Here is a 20580-nt window from a genome sequence, read left to right as displayed (position 1 = left end):
TATGCAGTTCAAATATAACTCCTGGCGTATTAATATTTGTACACCAAGAAGGGTATATTGAAGATAAAACTGAGTTTCTCATTCCACTACAAAATAACCACTTAACATTTTTTAGATGCTATTACAAATGTTACAAGTTTGAAAAATATTAACTTTTATTATATCAATTAGAACTCTTTATTTTGCAATTATAAATTCGCATTAGCATTATCGGATAGTATACTGGGGAGGAACATTTAATTTTTTAATAAACAAATTAAGAACAACCCAAAATCACTTTTTAAGAATTATATTTCCTAAAACAATAAGATAAAACTAATTTCCTTTATTTGTCCAACTAAAAGTCCAGCCTATTTGTTTTTAAAGTACTCTGTATGTTTTATAATAAAAGCGGAAACTATGGAAATGGAAAATTTATTTTATAATACTCGAAGGTTAGATTTTTAAAACCCAAAGGTTAAATAAGAAAATTTTAAACATTTTTTTTGTTTTTAGGACCAGCTATCTTCAACCAGTTACCAATTGAAATAAAAAAAGGAATACTATAAATATATTTTGTCGAGAAATTAAAATTTGGTTGAATTCAATGATTGATGTTAACCAATTAAGAATAATTCTAGCATAATATTATGTTATATGTTAACACTTTTTGTTTATTATTAGCTTTATAATTTTGTAGTTTATTTTATAAATCATAAATGTTATTTGTACTATAGTCTAAGCTATGTCATGTAATGTTTTTTTTTATATAAAACATTTATTTCTGATTTTGAATGAGAGCTAATATGTATATGTAGTTATTTAAATATTGTTTGAAATGGGTTTGTTGTGTTTGCTTATAGATCAAGTTTGTTTTGTGTTTACGATTTTTTCTTTTTCTTTTATTCTCCTGAGTTAAATATCATGAATATTACAATCTACATTAGGCGGATTAGGTTTTATAACTGGAAACTGGACTGATTAAAAAATTTGTTCAAGAATTATTTGTCTATCAATGTTTTACATTTCTATTTTGTAACGCCTATTACTTTTTCACTGACCACAATTACTGGAAAAAGAAGATTGTTGTTTTGATTGATTGTTCTTAGTTATTGGAAATAAAGTCATTATTATTATTACCTTGTATTGTGACTGAGAATCTGTATCTGATGACTATATGCTGATGACACTAAAATAACAGTTTCTGGTGACTCATAAGAAAATATTGAAATTTTAGCTGCATATTGTTAAGAAATTTATGGAGAATAAGACTGTTTATCAAATTAAAAAAAGTTAAGTAGGTTTAAAAAAGGATCCAAGCAGAGTTCTAAAAAAATTTTTGTGGATATCCTAGACTAAGTGAAGAGAACAAAGTTGTTGGGAGTAACCCTACATTAGAATTTGACTTGAGATGACCACATTAATAAAATGACTCAAAGGATGCCCAATTTCATCTTTCTTGGGTATTGGGAAGTTGTAAATATAAAATTATAGTTCTTGTAGTTCTTGACAACTCCATTTCAACCACTACGACAAATCTTTTATTTGTCTGTTGAGATCATAAGACCTGAGTCTAAAAAATCATGACAGTGATTGCCCTCTATATTCAGGAGGTTATTCTGTATGTTGATGGGAAGAACCTACCTCGAGCTGCTGACCACCACGACTACTACACCCGACATCCTGCAAACTACCCACTACCAGCCCACCATCTTACACTGTATGAAAGAAACCGTCATATGCTGGCAAGAAGCTGTACAACATATTACCACAAGAACTAAAAGCTCTTAAAGGAATAAAGCTGAAGGCATCGCTGAATGACTGGCTGACATCAAGACCCTTCTACACCCTAGATGAATATGTGCACTGGAAAGACATTCAAGAGTGACATTTTTGTATACAATTTGAATTGTATCCACTGTAAACCGACGCTATACATTTCTCTAAGAAATTTTGTAATAAAGAGTTTCTGATTTCTGAGTGTGTCAACTTTAATCTGTATTGGACATGGAAAAGTTGAGAAACGAATTATAGTTGTACTAGAGGTTGCAACCCAATTTCTGCGATCGATTTTTTAATCTGTATAAATACGTTTTAGTTTTTCTATTTAAGTTATAAGGCATACATGTGCTAAATTTTAACTTTCTAGAAGATCGGGAAGTTAGGGAATTAGTGATGAGAGAGTAAATGAGGGCTTGCCAGATTTTTTAATCTGTATAAATACGTTTTAGTTTTTCTATTTAAGTTATAAGGCATACATGTGCTAAATTTTAACTTTCTAGAAGATCGGGAAGTTAGGGAATTAGTGATGAGAGAGTAAATGAGGGCTTGCCTCACCATATATATATATATATATATGGAGATAAAAGTTTTACTTTACTACATTGTACTTAAAAATGTATGCAGAAAGGTGTATCAATTCAAATTTATTTAATACAATACTCTTGTTTTACTTAAAATAGACTTCGTTAAATTATTTGTTATTTTTAAAATTTACATAGAAAATATCAAATAATAAAATCATTTGAAATGTATCTATCTACATTGAAAAAAATAATATACAAGAAATAAATAGCATGTTAAGTGTTAGAACATTTTAAATATTAGGTCCTAGAATAATTATTTTACAGAACATCTGAAGTAATAAAAAGAGGGGAAAGATCAGGTCAGAGTGTATAAAATGTACAGTAAAAGCACTATACCACCAATCACCAGGAAGCTTACACAGGGATAATTAAAATCTTCTGCAAGATATAAAGTTTATATGAAATATATTTAACCAAAAGAAAATGTAATCATAACATTGACAGAATATTGAACATAATAGTTAAGTTTAAATCACAAATCAAGACCAAAGCTTAATCTTGATGTCTGGACCAATATGTACAAACTAACTAATCCTATACAATAACGGAAGTTATATTAAATTTAGATTGTTTATTTCTGAATTTCTAAATATAAAACTACTAACTATAACTTCCAGTTTTTATATTGATAACAACAAAATATACAGTTTTTTGGTGCTAAATAAATATAATATATTTATTTATTTATTTACGTACATAGTCACAAACCCTATGGCTGATAGTAATCATCATTTCAAATAATAAATAAATATATTTATTTACGTACCTAGTCACAAACCCTAGCTACAAATCAAATAATAAATAAATAATTTACGTACCTAGTCACAAACCCTATGGCTGATAGTAATCATTTCAAATAATAAATAAATATATTTATTTACGTACCTAGTCACAAATCCTATGGCTGATAGTACTCATCATTTCAAATAATAAATAAATATATTTATTTACGTACCTAGTCACAAACCCTATGGCTGATAGTAATCATCATTTCAAATAATAAATAAATATATTTATTTACGTACCTAGTCACAAACCCTATGGCTGATAGTAATCATCATTTCAAATAATAAATAAATATATTTATTTACGTACCTAGTCACAAATCCTATGGCTGATAGTACTCATCATTTCAAATAATAAATAAATATATTTATTTACGTACATAGTCACAAACCCTATGGCTGATAGTAATCATCATTTCAAATAATAAATAAATATATTTATTTACGTACCTAGTCACAAATCCTATGGCTGATAGTAATCATCATTTCAAATAATAAATAAATATATTTATTTACGTACATAGTCACAAACCCTATGGCTGATAGTACTCATCATTTCAAATAATAAATAAATATATTTATTTACGTACATAGTCACAAACCCTATGGCTGATAGTACTCATCATTTCAAATAATAAATAAATATATTTATTTACGTACATAGTCACAAACCCTATGGTGATAGTAATCATCAGTTCAAATAAAAACTGTTATAGATCGAGAAGTGACTCGTTTAGCCGCTAGTCACAATTTACTATTTTTTATTAAAAAAATATCTCTAAAAATAGTTGAGGTAAACAAACCAAATAATATGGCAGGAAGTTTGTGATACTCTTTTGTGAACACTCTGTATATACATATGCATCTTGAAAATAATTTAATGTAAAAAATGAATAAGTACTTAGAGAAACTGTAATAAAAGTAATATTGCTCGTGAGAAATGGCAGTAGATCACGCTTAAATGTCTTGATATGCAAATGAAGCAAGATAAACTAAAAACGTAAGACAGTTAAAGATTGTTACTATACGAGATACAGTGTTACTCATATGACTCACACACAAAATAAGCTAAAATCTTTTTACAGTCGGCATCAAACCACTTTTTGGGATTGCGGTCAGCAAAGCCTAAGCAGTGTTCTCTATATTCAAAGTTTTCAGGTTCATTGGGGCTCCAGTCTGAAAACCCATCTATCGGCAAGCCTGTTGTCATCCAATACCATTCCCCTTCTTTCGCCAAATCCGTACCCGCAGTCCAGAACAAGTACTTGTTATCATCTGGAACATTGTAAAAGTGTTGTGTAACTAACTAACCAAATATGTCCCTTCCTAAGTAGGGACTGATCATTGATGATAGGAAAGATGCTTAGTCATTGTTATTTTTGCATTACATTTCGTAATATTAACCTTCTCCATCACTCAAAATAAGTTCTGTCATTTATCGTTCATATTTTGTAATTTCAGCTGATTTATTTATAATACTAGCTGTTTCCCGCGGCTTCGCACGCTTTTCGTAAGCTTCGTCCGTGTATGCGCACTTCTGGTTCAAGTAAATATATTTCCAATGCCGATGTTGAGTTTGCCTTGTTGCCACGATCAAGAAATTCTGTCAAAAGTGTATGTTCATAGTCATTGTACATTGTACATGTACCGTACTTTATTATAAAGCGGCCTAACACTCAAGCTTTAAGTTCAACCAGTAATTTATCTTAAAAACAAATATAAATTCTAACTTATTGCCTTCAAATAGTGTTTTGCTATTTAATATACGTAACTGTCTCGTAATTGCAGTTTATAGTGTGCAGGCGCTTTGAAAACTGAATTTTTGCAGTGCCGCCTGGTGGCTAGTTCCATTAATGGGCATAGCCTATAAACCTTCTCCGTAGAAAAATACATACACATTTTCATAATGATCGGTCAAATAGTTCCATAAAGGACAAACACACAAACATTAATTTATATATTTATATACTTACGTTTAGTGAACAGCTAATGACCAAAACTCAATCAAGAAAATCTTTACAGACCTTCACTTGACTTTTTCAGCCGCATGACCAAACATAGCCATTGTATTATCACTACTGAAAAATTACTTATCTGGTGGCCTATATTCCTCTAGTACTTCCTGTAAATAAATTACAATGATATATGAACTTTCCCCAAGATCAGATTGTGTCTGTTCAGGGTAGTGTTCTCTCGGAGTTTGGTGGTTTGCGCGTTCAAACGAGCATGTTAAAAATTGTACATGTTAAAAAGTGGCTTACAAAATGTATACGCCCAAGATAATGGCTTTGAGGCTCCATAAAGAAAGCTATGCCGAGATATTGATCCAGTTAAGTCAAGATTAAAAATGAAAATGGTAAACTGTTTTCACACACAATTCCAAAACTGCATACACTAAAAACAGTACCGATCTTGTATGAAAATGCAGTCGTAATCGGATCTCTAGATTATGAGCTATGCATGTTCAAACTTGCAGTTTGGTTTAAAAGCGCCAAAACCGGCACATTTTTTCGTTTTTATCGAAATCAAAATTGAAAGCTATTGTTTGTAAAAATTGCTTTACATGCCTTAACGCAGAAATAAACAAGCTAAATTGTAATCTAACTCGATATTGCAACTATTCTAGTTAGTTTATTACAATGCCTGTTAAAATAAGACATTATTTACTTCACCTTTACATTTGGTTCGGTGTTAACTTTCAAACTCGAGCATCTGTACTCAAGTTTAGGTTATTAGGCTGTGTAATGTACTTACATGTGTGTTGAAGTGTTTATGTTCACCAAACCTATAACGGGTATTGTTGATTATGGTAATACGCGGGTTTTATATATTGTTTACCATATTATACAGTATATCATGTCATTATTTATTTTGTATACTTCTAAACACAGAGTAAACAGATTAAAGTGTGTATATGACATCTAGTTTACAAATATATAAAATTATTGTTAGCATATTTAAAACTGACTTCACAACTGCACCCGAATTACTGAGGACGGTGTTGGACTTTGCAATGATTATAAAATATATTATTATACAAGCATACCAGTAAACGAAACGTGGTGTTTTAATGCTGAACAAGACGAACTCAAATGAGCAACGGTGAAGTACTCACTGTAAAGGATGTGGATGGAGGAAGAGAGCGGGATGACGTCATTAATGTGGTCATTTAATAATCTTTATTATCAGTACTCTTTTATACCACACATCTCTAAATTTTTGTGAGTGTGTACGGTTTCCCTCATATAACGAAGACTAAAATATGAGGCCGGCCATGAGACCGAAATTCGGTGTCAGTCTTTCAGTTTACACAGCGTCTAAACATTGCTTACACAATTCTTAAAATATTTTGGCCTCGACTTTTTCATCTGATAAAGAGAAGAGGACATTATACGAGACAGGGAGGATGAGTACGATACCATAAAGATAAATAATGTATACAAAACACTAGTTACGAATGTTACATGCCAAAATTTGCTGCATTTTTGTCAAAGCCAAAATGAGTAACGTCCAAAACTCCTTACATTCAAGGTGCGACCGATACAATAGTAAGCACAATAAAGAGACATAGATATAAAATATTCTTCATATTCTTCAAATATTCAATTCTTAAAATATTTTGGCCTCGACTTTTTCGTCTAATAAAAAAAAAAAAAAAAAAAAAAAAAAAAAAAAACAGGACATTATACGAGATAGGGAGGATGGGTACGATACCATAAAGATAAATAATGTATACAAAACACTAGTTACGAATGTTACATGCCAAAATTTGCTGCATTTTTGTCAAAGCCAAAATGAGTAACGTCCAAAACTCCTTACATTCAAGGTGCGACCGATACAATTAGTAAGCACAATAAAGAGACATAGATATAAAATATTCTTCAAATATTCAATTCTTAAAATATTTTGGCCTCGACTTTTTCGTCTAATAAAAAAAATAAAAAAAAAAAAAACAGGATATTATACGAGATAGGGAGGATGGGTACGATACCATAAAGATAAATAATGTATACAAAACACTAGTTATGAATGTTACATGCCAAAATTTGCTTCATTTTTGTCAAAGCCAAAATGAGTAACGTCCAAAACTCCTTACATTCAAGGTGCGACCGATACAATAGTAAGCACAATAAAGAGACATAGATATAAAATATTCTTCAAATATTCAATTCTTAAAATATTTTGGCCTCGACTTTTCCGTCTAATAAAAAAAAAAAAAAAAAAAAAAACAGGACATTATACGAGATAGGGAGGATGGGTACGATACCATAAAGATAAGTAATGTATACAAAACACTAGTTACGAATGTTACATGCCAAAATTTGCTGCATTTTTGTCAAAGCCAAAATGAGTAACGTCCAAAACTCCTTACATTCAAGGTGCGACCGATACAATAGTAAGCACAATAAAGAGACATAGATATAAAAACCGTATTCAGTCCAGACCAAAAATAGAAGATTTTTTGAGACCAGTGAAGGAGAAGATTTCACTATGGATTCCGAGTCTACGAAACTCCTTGTAACTGTGGTTCAGTCTTCATTGGGGAGAAAAACTATATAAAAATTGAGTGAACATATTAGACACAAGAATCACACTTTCAAACGTGCAATAATTCGACAAAACTTCCGACAGATTTCCTATTATTATCCAAGGGAAAGCAATGATATAAACTTTAGGAATAATAAGAACGAAAATAAGCTACAAGAGGGTAGCGTGACATTGTATAAAAGCTAACGGTTTTTGATACTGCAGTAATACTGATCATAAATGGCGGGTGATTGGTTAAGCTTCAGCCAATCACTATAAAGCTCCGCCACTTCAATTCGACCATATAGACGGCTGCTTATTATTGGCAGTTTCAGTTTAACGCCAGTAGACTGAAGTGGCTTTTCACAGTGGGGACGAAATATATAAAAATTTCGAAGCAATGTTTCGATGCTCTATGATTTCATGTTAATATTTTATCGCAATTTGCTACAATATGCAATACGAAACGTGTAGCGATTCACTTAATGGTTAATATTATACTTCACCAGTTATGTTTTAATACACTTTATGGAGAATTGATAATGAGAACACAAATATGAGACAAAAAATAATATTTAATTTAAACAGAAAACTCTAGACTCATCTAAACACATTCGCCGGTTTGCAACTTGCTTCTTACAAAGGCACTTTTAAGGGCAATTCGAGTCCGGTATTTCCGATTAAAAGAATTGCGTAATTAAAAATCAGAATTGAAGTTAGTACATAGGAGCATGGCCCTTTTTGCCGCACGTCATTCATTTATAACACCGAGCCCCTGATCCCGCACGTTTTCATAAAAATCAATGAGATAATCGTTTTTTAATTCGTTCGTCATGGCTTTCTCAAAAGAATGCTTCGTAATTAAAACCTGAGAAAAAAAATTATGGTTGCCTGTAAAGTCGGTTTTACGGGCGAAGATTTTACGTGACAACGTCTTTTTCTCGGTAGAATATTTATTGATATGAATATTATTAAATTGCACAATAGGAACAAGGAATTGAATGAAAATAAGAATTGCACAAATTTTAACTATAGAAATATATTTTGTTTACTAAAACATTGTACATAATTTGAAATTAATTAAAATTTGTTATTGTAAATGGTAAAGTTGAATAAAACATTTACTAAAATTGGAATTTGAAATTCTTGCTAAACACAGTTAAATTCTAACTCCGCGCGTGGTGATTGGTCGGTTTAGTTCGTTTGTGTGGTCGCACTGTTATGACAGGTTAGAGGTTATAATTTGTTATTTTAAATGTTTGACTAGCAATACGCGCTGTTTCTTCTCAATCGACTGAATTACGATTGATTGCAGAGTGATTTAAACTAATAATTTACTTAACACTATCAACATTTGTCAATAGTATGACATAACCTATAAACTCAGTTTCTCAACTTTTGTGTCAATCTAACAATTAATCAATCAGTCATAGTTTACGATAATGAAATATCAGTGTACAATTATTTACCTTTATTGTTGTAGTTGTTGTAAATGACGAATCTAAGCACTCCACATTTTCACGAATAAACATAGTTATCTGCTTTATCCCGTGCGGATCCCGTGCGGCGGACCCACTGGACGGGCATCGTAACGTTACCGGGCGTTACACTTTTTCATGAGTGACTCCGAGCCGCAACCTAATTTAAGACGTTGTCACGTCAAAAATATGTTCGTTTATTCTGTGCTTGAAAGAGACTGCAAGGCACGCAGTATAAAAAATTATTCTTTTAAAATTCTATAATTTGGTAGAAAATTAAAAAAAAAAATACTGAAAATCTGTGAATAAAATATGACATCCATATGGCAAACATCTGACTATTTGTTATGATTATCTATGTGCTCTGTCTATGTCTAAATCTGTCTATGACTTTTTTCAGTATAGAACGAATGAACAATTATTTACAGATCTGTATTAAAATGAAAACTATTTTAAAGCTTAGATTTTAAGAATTTACTCTGTTGTTCTCTAGAAATGATTCTTCAGAAGGTTGTTAAAGAAGTGTTTCAAAAAATCGAACATTTACATTTAAGAAGTCTCTGTCTGAAGTTTGACAGATAAAGGCAAGATCAGAATTTTCTGGATTTATTTTGAGCCTAATATTTCACCGTGAACACAGTCTAATTTTTGGTATTGTTATTGTGATTCAGGAAGAACGAAAGGAAAAATTTGTTTTTGGTATCTTTTTCTCTAGAAAATATCCATACCTCTCCTTCTATATTTTAGATGAATGCTTCGATTTAAGCCTCATGTGGTGAGGTATTCGGCCGATTTATGGGTCCAATGTTACTTTATCATGTAACTCTTTTATGCTTACTCAGAAATGTATCGTTGAATTGTTTGATGGTTAAATAAACGACTGAAATCAATGATCATTAATCTACGTTAATGTAGTGCTCTACGGAAACAGAATGGCACTAATTGACAAAGAATTGCTATTTAAATTATTAGGATGAAGTATATTTGTTCAAAAAATTTATTGTATATTTTTATTTTATTAATTGTATATAGCCTACGAGAATTATAACACATTGTTATATAAAAACTTGGGCATGTAAGGAAAATTATTAAACAATACAATATTATGCTATGTAATACTATATTACACTCAAATAAAACATGTATATTAGTACTATTCATGGTTTAGTAATAATGTTATACCATAAATTTCTATACAACACCATATTTGCAACCATACAAATTATTTATCAAACATTTATGCAACATAAAGTTTTGTGAGTACTGAGTGAATCAACAATTTTTAGAGTAATATACATGCTAAACATAAATATACAGGGGGGACACGCGTACAAGACGTACAATTTGTATTATTTTTTAGTGTTTATTAGTTATTTATTAGTTAGTTTTAGTGTTAAAAAAAATACTGTATCACAGAAATTCTGAATCTTACTAAGAGACCATAAAAACAAAGTTAATACATGTATAATAAGTTGGCGTGAAATGTAATTTTATATCCTCCACCCCCTCTTAAGTCCAAAGCCCTAGTTCCCGTGGGCTAGTATCCACTCTGCTTATTTATAAAGAGAGCCATACGTTAGTGTAACTTAATCCTTAACTAGTACTCACTTTTATATCCTTCACTTTTCTTTATCTCTTCGAAAAACTGTTCATTTTCTTCCTTCGATTGAATAGTAGCCAGTTGCTTCCCGTTTGATTGACAGTATAAGAAGGATTCAAACCAGTTTTTCTAGAAGCAGTTAAAGAGGGTGATATTATTGTACCATAAACATTACTGACAAAATTGATAGCTGAAACCTCTGATTGTATTAGTGACAGAAGATAAATCGTTCATAGGGACGAGGTGTACTGAGGCCCGAGTTATTATTTTAGTCAATTTTGAGGTTAGACGCTAGGCTGCGTCACGTAACTGTGATTGTTATCTCTGTAACTCCACAGATGGCAGTCCGAGCGCCCACTTACTCCGTGCCCCAATTTACAGCATAGGATGAGTTATCTCTTGTGTAACTAATACAATCAAAGATGAAACTCACAATACTGTATGCGAGTCACGAGATGGCCCCTGGACCAACACGCGGCACAGCTGTGCATTAATAAAAATAAATAAATAAATAAATAACGTCTTTATTCAGCAAGCGTTATTCAAAGTTACATACTCTGATTTACAAGACAACTCTTGTCATAGCATACAGATAAATAATCATTAAAATACAAAACTTACATACAAATATTTTTGACATGGTTTTTAAACGAACGGCAACTAAGGCTCTTCAAAGCAGGGGGCAAGGTATATATTTCTTGTCCAAAGTATCTAAAAGCTTTCTTGCCGATTTCTAGACGGACCCTTGGCAAATGAAGTAGACCGTCCTGTCGAGTACTGCGAGTGTGTATTTCATGCCTGAAAATAAGCTTTTTCCTGAGATATTCAGGCTTGCCAGTCTGAATAACTTTGTAAATAAGTTGAACAATTTGCAAGTCACAGCAATCTTTAATCGATAAAACCTTAGACCTTAAGCTAAATTCACTGATGTTATAAAACTTTTTGAGACTATAGACAAATCTCAGAGCTATGTTTTGCAATCTAGTGAGAACCATACATTTTCCCGAGTAAGGCAACGAGTGAAAGATGAAAGAGCTTAGTATATAGTAGAAAAAATTGTTGAGCGGACGATTTCCAACTTAGCAGACACTGGCAGTATTTTTACACATATATAACGTCTTCAACTTGATCACAACCGCTTTTACATATAGATTTTACATGACTTGTAAAATGAAGATTGGAATCCAAAGTGACTCCAAGGATTTTTAGAGCACTGTCCATAACCAAAGGTTTGCCATCTAAAGTGACGAACTGATTAATGTAATTAACACGTGATTTACGCCTCAAAGATGACCCGTTCACCTGCAAAACAGAACATTTGTCCGAGTTAAGTAGAAGCCCATGATCGTGCATTGTAGCGATATTGTCCAGGAGCTGAGAGCCAATTTTCGTTTTATAGGCAAACAACCTAAACAATTCCCCAAGAATGAATAGTCAGCGATGGTCAGGCGCGTTATTTTTGGTGGAGGTTGAAATTGAAGGGTATCAAAAGGGTTAAAAACGTTGAATGAAGATATTGTTCTCAGATAAGTTTTTTTTAGTTTGGACACCAACAGTCAGACACGTAAATAATGTTAAATTAGCGTCAGCAATCATAAAGACCCTTAAATCTGTGACTTTCAGTATCTCAGTACCAGTATTCAGTGTGAATCTGATATATTTATATGAAGGTGTTAATGTATCAGTTATGTGTGTGTCTGGCTGTTCGTTTTAAGTGTAAGGTAAGAAAAATATGATCTGGGAAGAACATACTTTTTTACCGCTTTACATACTATGCTATTTTGTGTCAAATTCAGAAAAAAGATGAAGCACATGGAATAAACTCGATTGGTTCCTTCGATTGGATAAGGATATTCCAATAAAATAAATTCCAATAGCACTTAGATATGTCAACGGATACTACAGAGAACTGGAATAAAGAACCTGTGGAACTGACACTTAATGAAGCTCAAACACAATAATCTTACAATTTGGGAGGTTAATTTTTAATGTTGCTGTAAGTTTTGGAAGCAATGGCACACAATTTCTAGGAACCGCCGGTCTTAAGAAGAATTTTCACACCTGTGAGACTAATCAATCAATTTTAAAACTTAAAAGTGTGAGACAATATTTCCCCAGAAGTGTTCACTTTTTCCCAAAGGCAAGCCTTAATAATAAAACAAAATAGTAAGATATTGCAAGAATTCATACAGTAACACCTATTATGTACATTTTATATGAAAACACATTTTGAAGTCAACTCCTCCAAAATTACACAGTGTCTATCTACAATTTCCAAAATTATAAAATATAAAATGTTATGTACCTTACTAAAGGTCTTTGCGTGGAACTGTTTTCTGCCTCCGTGAGAATTACGATGGCCAATCGTCCCAGAAGTAAACCCCTGATTAGCTGGAACAAATCATCTTACAATGTCTCATAAACTTTTGAGTACAGTTGTCAATAAAGACTACTGTATTCGATTTGTTGACGTATTCATTACATAAATGGGAATGATTACGAAGTATGTCCTACAGAAAATGCTAACATTAATCGAGTATTGGATGGAATTTTTTAAATTTTGATGTCGAAGCTCTCTAATATATCTTTCCAAACGACAAGAAAAAGAAAACCTGTTTAATCTTTAGTACACGTGTTTAAAGTTGATAAGATTGAAGATAAACAGTATGTTGATTACTTAAGGTTTAACTTTAGGGAGTGACATGTTTTGAAATCAGCGTGAATTAGAAAAATCAGTAGTCAAATAAAATGTTTTATTATACTGTACAAATAGTTGTTTTTGTTACTTACGTTGATCCACTAGGTAGTGATTGTTTTTCTTTATCTTATAACAGGAATTTGTAAAATCAGCTAGTGCACAATTCAATTATTTTCGTTGCGCTAATCTTAATATATTTTTATTGTTTCTATAAAAGTAAATAACAACTGTTTTTTATACTTATGTTGGTCCACAATGCAGTGATTGTTTTTCGTTATCTTATAACAGGGATTTGTAAAATAGGCTGGTGAACAATTCAATTATTTTCGATACGCTAACTTTAATCTTTTTTATTGTTTCAATAAAAGTAAATAACAGCCGTTTTTTGATGCGTAAACTTCAAAATATGACTACGTTGATCTCGTATTATGTAATGCAAATTAAATTAATCATTAGTATAAGTTGTAATTTTGCTTTCTGTGTGATAAAAAACTTAATTCACAGCACGGATCAAAAATGTATTCTGGCGCTTAGCTATATTTCGTAAAACATTATTGTAGCAGAAAACAACTACCATTGCTTTTAGTGACGAAAACTACTATTAAAAAGGGGAGTCGGTATATCATATCTTGCCCATGTTATTTTCAACACATCAGTGACCCATTTTCTCCGGAACTGTTGTTGGTTGGACAACCACTTTGAAATTTCAACCATTTACTTCCATGACTACCCTACAGAGACCATTTCATAGATAGGACCATTTGAAGCTAGTTTGTATGTTGTAAAATAATAATTCTTTTACTACTTAATTAAATTGTTTTAAAATCTATACTGCATGTATAAACACACAAACATTTCATTTGTATATATTGATTAGTCTCTGAGATAAGTCATAATAAGTTGTTCATTTATGTACAAAAAAGTTTCGGGAAACAGCTACAAAAGAGGAATATATAGAATTCAAATTTATTTTAGATACCTAATACATTCCAGGAGCATACGCAGGTTGCCTTGGTCTTGTGCAGATAAAAAATCCTCTTCCAGCTTTCTATTGGCAACAAATTTCTTCTGCCTAGTTTCTTTTTCAATGTTGTCAGTAGCTTTTTCCGCTTGTTTCACTCGAAAAAATGTCACTGTTCATCACTATTTCTGTACAAACCTTGCTAGCAGACAACTCTAACTCGTCAAGTACCATACACCTCACAATATTCCCTCTATTAAAACAGTACCTTCCTGATTTTCAAGTTCCTCATAAAGTCCTGAGTTTGTGAAACTTTTCACTAGACCACAACCATTACATATAACAGTAAAAGTAGTCGCTAGGCCCACTCGCTTACCTATTTTGAAGGTCAGGTTCTGTCCACAAGTTTTACAACACACAACTATTGATAAAGGAAACAAACTCTTCAAAATTAATTATATCAGAACACAAGTTATTTTCTGAAAAGAACTTTGAGTATGTAGAGTGAATCTCATAAAGCCTTCTTTTCGATGAACTCACCTTTGTAGGTTGGCTTTGTGAATCATCTCGGCTGGAAGAACTGGGTCTGCAGGATTAACAATAACAAGTTTCCTTTTACCAAAATTTTCCTCATGAAAAAACCCTTTTGGTTTTGTTATTGTCTCAAAGTATAAGTGTATGGGTGTATAATAATACTTTGCAAACAAACACGGAATATATATACAAACAAACAATACAATAGACATAAACAAATCTTTTATCCAATCATATGTCTTGACTGTGGAAGTCCCTAAGCAACTTGCAAACTTCTGCAAGCAAAAAAACACATTACTTAGTGTAGGGGCCAATGTTATACTGTTTTGTATGACATTTCATATTTGAAAAAATATTTAATATACTTTTCAAATGATATTTATCCCAATTATTATATCAATTTTAAGCTAAGAATTAAAATATAAATCAAAGAAAAAATCGATTTTTTTAAAAATTTTTGCCTACTAACCCCCCCAAAAATTACATGTTTTACAATAATATTTTGTATTAAGGGAGTTGAATAATAACTAACATAGCTTCCTCCTGTCATATTTGATTTTCTTAAAAATCCTGTCCAAATTTTATATCTCGTCTTGAACAGGTTCTGTTTAAAACTGACTATGAAATTCCTCGAAATACTGCTTAAAATGTTTTCAGCTCTCCATGGAATGTAAAAAGTATTTTATATTTTTTCCTATCTTCGAGAAAGAAATAATACATGGGACCAAGATATTCCAGATATGATATGAATATAAACCAGATATTCAGAATAATTATTTTAACAAAAAACTAATTGCACCATCTTATGTCTATATCGTGGTTTAATATGTTTAGGGAGCGTTTGACTTTAAGATACTTTCTGTCAGTGGTAGAGTTGTTATGTGGTAGAAACAGTGGCGTAACTTATGTGGATGGTGAAGGGGATAGAAGTTCTCTTAAGGTCTAGAAATTTTAAAATATACGTATTAGACCAATCAAAATGGTTTGAAATGTAGCAAATAAACGTTTAATTTTGAAGTAGGCTTATCTAATATTTAAAAATTCAATCTTTAATCATATTCATCTCCCCCAAAGCCAAGTACTAGTTACGCTACTGTGTAGTAATAATAAAGGAACTGTACTCACTGTTAGCTATACACCCGGTTGATGCGAAGGGATGGCCGGAGTAGCCAGAGGAGGCAAGAACAAGCGGCGATGTGGTCTCTAGCGTGACATTCTGTGTTGTTACCACACCTACCATCAGATTCATCTCCCCCAAAGCCAAGTACTAGTTACGCTACTGTGTAGTAATAATAAAGGAACTGTACTCACTGTTAGCTATACACCCGGTTGATGCGAAGGGATGGCCGGAGTAGCCAGGGAGGCAAGAACAAGCGGCGATGTGGTCTCTAGCGTGACATTCTGTGTTGTTACCACACCTACCATCAGATTCATCTCCCCCAAAGCCAAGTACTAGTTACGCTACTGTGTAGTAATAATAAAGGAACTGTACTCACTGTTAGCTATACACCCGGTTGATGCGAAGGGATGGCCGGAGTAGCCAGGGAGGCAAGAACAAGCGGCGATGTGGTCTCTAGCGTGACATTCTGTGTTGTTACCACACCTACCATCAGATTCATCTCCCCCAAAGCCAAGTACTAGTTACGCTACTGTGTAGTAATAATAAAGGAACTGTACTCACTGTTAGCTATACACCCGGTTGATGCGAAGGGATGGCCGGAGTAGCCAGAGAGGCAAGAACAAGCGGCGATGTGGTCTCTAGCGTGACATTCTGTGTTGTTACCACACCTACCATCAGATTCATCTCCCCCAAAGCCAAGTACTAGTTACGCTACTGTGTAGTAATAATAAAGGAACTGTACTCACTGTTAGCTATACACCCGGTTGATGCGAAGGGATGGCCGGAGTAGCCAGGGAGGCAAGAACAAGCGGCGATGTGGTCTCTAGCGTGACATTCTGTGTTGTTACCACACCTACCATCGCAGGGGTCCACACAACTTAAGCTCACACAAGCTTTGTGGTTCGGGCAATCATCATCGCCAACACACTCTGGCACTATTCCCACATAAAACAATAAGCTCAAGACATTACCAGCGCCTCTGCAGATGGGGAAAATTGCAAGTTAATTACAAAGATCTTTTTGTAATAGATCTGATAGTGGTTAATGAAACCTTGGATTTCCTCATTAGAGAAGCAATTACAATAATGACCACATTAATAAATGGATTTTTTTTCTCTCTTTAAAGCTTCAGCTCTCGGCTATACTGGCTTGTTTTAATTCACTGTGGCTGCTATTCCTGTATGATTGGACCTCCCCGGGATTTGAACCCGTGATCTCTCTGTTAGAGAGTCTTGACTATATCCCCTAGTCTACAGAAGGAAGACAACAAATTGTATTAAATTCGAATAACACAACATGGATCGTCTGGGCTAATACAGATGATAACTAATGTAGATCGCTGAAATATAATACACAAATAATTCTATAAATGAGTTGGATATCAGAGCACTGCCTGATCGTGTTGCAATAACATTTACTATAGTAACGACTCAAAGAAGTCAGAGAGTGAAATATAGATCCAGCAATTGAGTTTTTGTTACGTAAAGATACTCCAAGAACATCACTATCATCTGAAGAAATTGGTTTAATGAATCAGAAGTCAAGCTCAAGATACTAGCAGAGGCAGATCTTTGCTGTTCAATAACATGTGCCTCAAATAACTTTATAAGAGATGTGGTTGTCAGTGAGGACATCAATCATTGCCATCTTACCATTTTAAGGGCTGGTCCGTCTATGGTTGATCTAAACCTTGAACGGTTATAATAAGAAATAATTAATAGTTTTATATAGATACAGGGTGTAACAAGGGTTGGGCATTTTCAGGTTTTATGTGTAATTCTAAGCTAAAAATGAAAAATAATTGTTTTCCAATTTCCACTTTGTAGCGGTTTTAAAGCTACACTGGCTAAGTTTTTAATTAAAACTTAAAGTTAAATCAAAATATTTCTTTCCCAAAATTTTTATTTAATTTAAGTTCTAATTAAAAAAGTAGCCAATGTAGATTTAAAAACGCTACACACTTCGTTTAGCCGCTATACGCCATTTTGTATTTTTTATTACACATTATTATCTCTAAAACTAGCAAAGCTAAAGAAACCAAATGTCGCACATAGGTATGAATAGGTAAGAGGGAAAAGTAGCGTTATTTTCTTTAATACTAACAAAATGGCGTCGGTTGACAATTTTAAAGTAAAAAAACACCAATATAGTGTTAGAAAAAATGTACTAGACACGAACTATTTAGATAATTTTATTGTAATTCTAAAAGTACTGGTTATATTCAACGCAATTCGTCATTGTGTAAGCGAGTACAACTACTTTAAAGATACTCTTGTAGAAGCAACAACCAACTCTCACTGAACTATGGCATGTTTAGCGCTTTCGGTTTGTGCAAGTGTATCTTTAAACTTGTCTTGGTCGCTTATGCGTTGACGGATTTCTATGAAAAAAGTACCGTTTGAATTGTTATAAAAATTTGAAAATAGTTGACGTCTAGTACAGTTTCTTATAACTATAGTGTTTTTTTGTGTTATTTGACTTTAGCAATGCTCAACATAAGCCTACGCCATTGTGTATTTTAAAGAAAATATAACATTATCTTTTTTATTTTCCCTTTACATATTCAAACCTCTATGTACCGAATTCGGTTTCTTTGTTAGTTTTAGAGATAGTAATTTGTTAATAAAAAATACAAAATGGTGGGTAGCGGCTAAAGGAAATAGAAATTTGAAAAAGGTTATTATTCATTTTTAGCTTGTAATCACACACAGAATTTGAAAATACATAGCCAGCCCAACCGTTTTGTTACACCCTGTATATTCATGACCATTATATTCAAAATTTATATAAAATGTATATCAGTTTACTTACATGCAGCATTGTCCATACGCTGTGGTGAAAGTACGGAGGGCCGTGTTATTGCGAGAAGTAAAAATAGAAAAATAATAACTTTTACCATTTTTAAAGAAGACGACAGCCTGGAAGTTGAAAACTATCTGATCTGTTTGTGGGTTTGAATTAGTGCGATACTTAGTCTCCCCACCATCGACATGCATTACGTAGGGCAGAATTTACCATGCGATTGCTTCAGAACCTTTAACCTCACTTATCAATATTTTTGTTGCCTGGGAATACCCGTATCGCACATTAATTAAAGTTTTTACAACCATTGTTTGGATATCTTTCAATCAGGCCTTTTTATTGGTGTTGTAAATAATTGACAATACCCGCGTGTATTGGTGGTTCACACAGACACACACTACGACAGCAAAGAAATCAACGTGCGCATGTGCCAACTTTTACAACAGCTGCTATAGCTAAATATGTATTATTCTCTTCCGTACGTCTTCAACGTCTTACATTGTCGGTGTGCTTAATGTGTATATATTTGCTAATTAACAAACATTAACTTAATTAATAATCCTCTGACTATTTATTTACAACAATTGGACATACCAATATGATTTAATTATGAAGATTTCCTTATTATTAAATTACATACGATTTAAAACAATAGAGTGCAGTTAATATAAAGTAGTGTTTACCGTGAGCACATTTCGAGCATCATAGTTGGCGAAAAGGAGCTGAAAGAAGTTTGACGTAAAAATTAATGTTTCAAACTCAAAAAATAGTTTTGAAGTCGAAACTATAAGTAAAGAAGGAATTTAATTTAAATTAGGAATGAATAAAAATCAGTAGAAATCTACATAAATAACAACGAATTATGTGAGATCTTCTCATAAATAAAAATAAATCTCTAAATTTGTTGCTAAGCGCTAATATCAAGAAAAACTGAATAAATTCTATTTTTAATATATCTGCTGAAGTCCGAGAAAGGTTTTGATGAACTGAAATATCTGGGGAAATTTCCCCAGACTATTTAAGAATTCAGGACAATAATTAAAGTATTTATAACACGTAACCCAAAGTTAACTGACACTAACAGTTGTTGAACCTTTCAGCTGAAGTTCATCAAAGAAAAAATAATTGTTTACATTTAAATTTTAGAAAACATTAAATAATTATACAGTTCTTGATCAGTAGTGTGATGCAGATTGCAAAGACAAAGTTACTATATAATGTTTACTTTATTGTATTGAAAGGAAAAGCAAAGGGATGGAACAATCTTCCCTTTATTTCAGTAGCTGAACACAATCGACGAAAGTAGATGCTTCTTGAACAAACTAGTATTTTTAAGCTTACGTGTGCATATATTTTCTTGGTCGAGTTAAACACTTAAAACCACTTATAGCACCAGAAAGATCTTAGACCGGAAATATACGCTTTTAGTCATAACCAATTGAAACGGAACTCTTTAGTTGTACGTATTTATATTTTCTTCATTGGGACAAAAAAACCAACTCCATGGCACTTAAAATATCTTAGACCTGAATTAGAAAAAAATACTGATAAAACGACTGTCTGCATGAGCTGAACACTAGTGGATTCCGGTAACAGGTTTGTATACCTATACAATCCCCTCAGCCTTCTTAGGGGTCGCTGAATGGCGTGGGTGACGTGATCAAAATGTGAGCTCTTTATCAAACACAACGCCCAGCGTTTTGATCTTGTCACAAACCACCAGGACTTGG

At 32.6% G+C, this 20580-nt stretch overlaps 1 protein-coding gene across 7 annotated transcripts; it reads right to left on the bottom strand.

The window, feature by feature from the left end:
* Positions 1-2733: 2733 nt before the first annotated feature.
* LOC124361813 (C-type lectin 37Db-like) lies at positions 2734-19023 on the bottom strand. 7 transcript variants are annotated; one of them, XM_046815803.1, is made up of 6 exons: positions 18860-19023; positions 16795-16983; positions 13041-13126; positions 10744-10864; positions 3231-4405; positions 2734-3111 (listed from the first exon to the last, which is right to left on the bottom strand). In XM_046815803.1, the coding sequence occupies exons 1-5, from the start codon at positions 18945-18947 to the stop codon at positions 4170-4172; spliced, it is 720 nt and encodes a 239-aa protein (XP_046671759.1). In that variant the 5' UTR covers positions 18948-19023; the 3' UTR covers positions 2734-3111; positions 3231-4169. The 7 variants fall into 7 exon arrangements, with proteins under 7 accessions (XP_046671759.1, XP_046671760.1, XP_046671761.1 ...); XM_046815804.1 differs by having other exon boundaries at positions 3371-4405; XM_046815805.1 differs by having other exon boundaries at positions 3441-4405.
* Positions 19024-20580: the final 1557 nt, after the last annotated feature.

Source organism: Homalodisca vitripennis, chromosome 5, assembly GCF_021130785.1.
Source record: "Homalodisca vitripennis isolate AUS2020 chromosome 5, UT_GWSS_2.1, whole genome shotgun sequence".
Lineage (NCBI taxonomy): Eukaryota > Metazoa > Arthropoda > Insecta > Hemiptera > Cicadellidae > Homalodisca > Homalodisca vitripennis.
This window is presented reverse-complemented; position numbering and strand designations above follow the sequence as displayed.

Coding starts and splice junctions, on each gene's coding strand:
- LOC124361813 (XM_046815803.1), bottom strand. CDS start 18,947: ATGGTAAAAGTTATTATTTTTCTATTTTTACTTCTCGCAATAACACGG. Junction 13,127..16,794: donor AACCGGGTGTATAGCTAACA/GTGAGTACAGTT, acceptor GATTTGTTCCAG/CTAATCAGGGGTTTACTTCT. Junction 4,406..10,743: donor GAAAAGTGAAGGATATAAAA/GTGAGTACTAGT, acceptor ACAATGTTCCAG/ATGATAACAAGTACTTGTTC.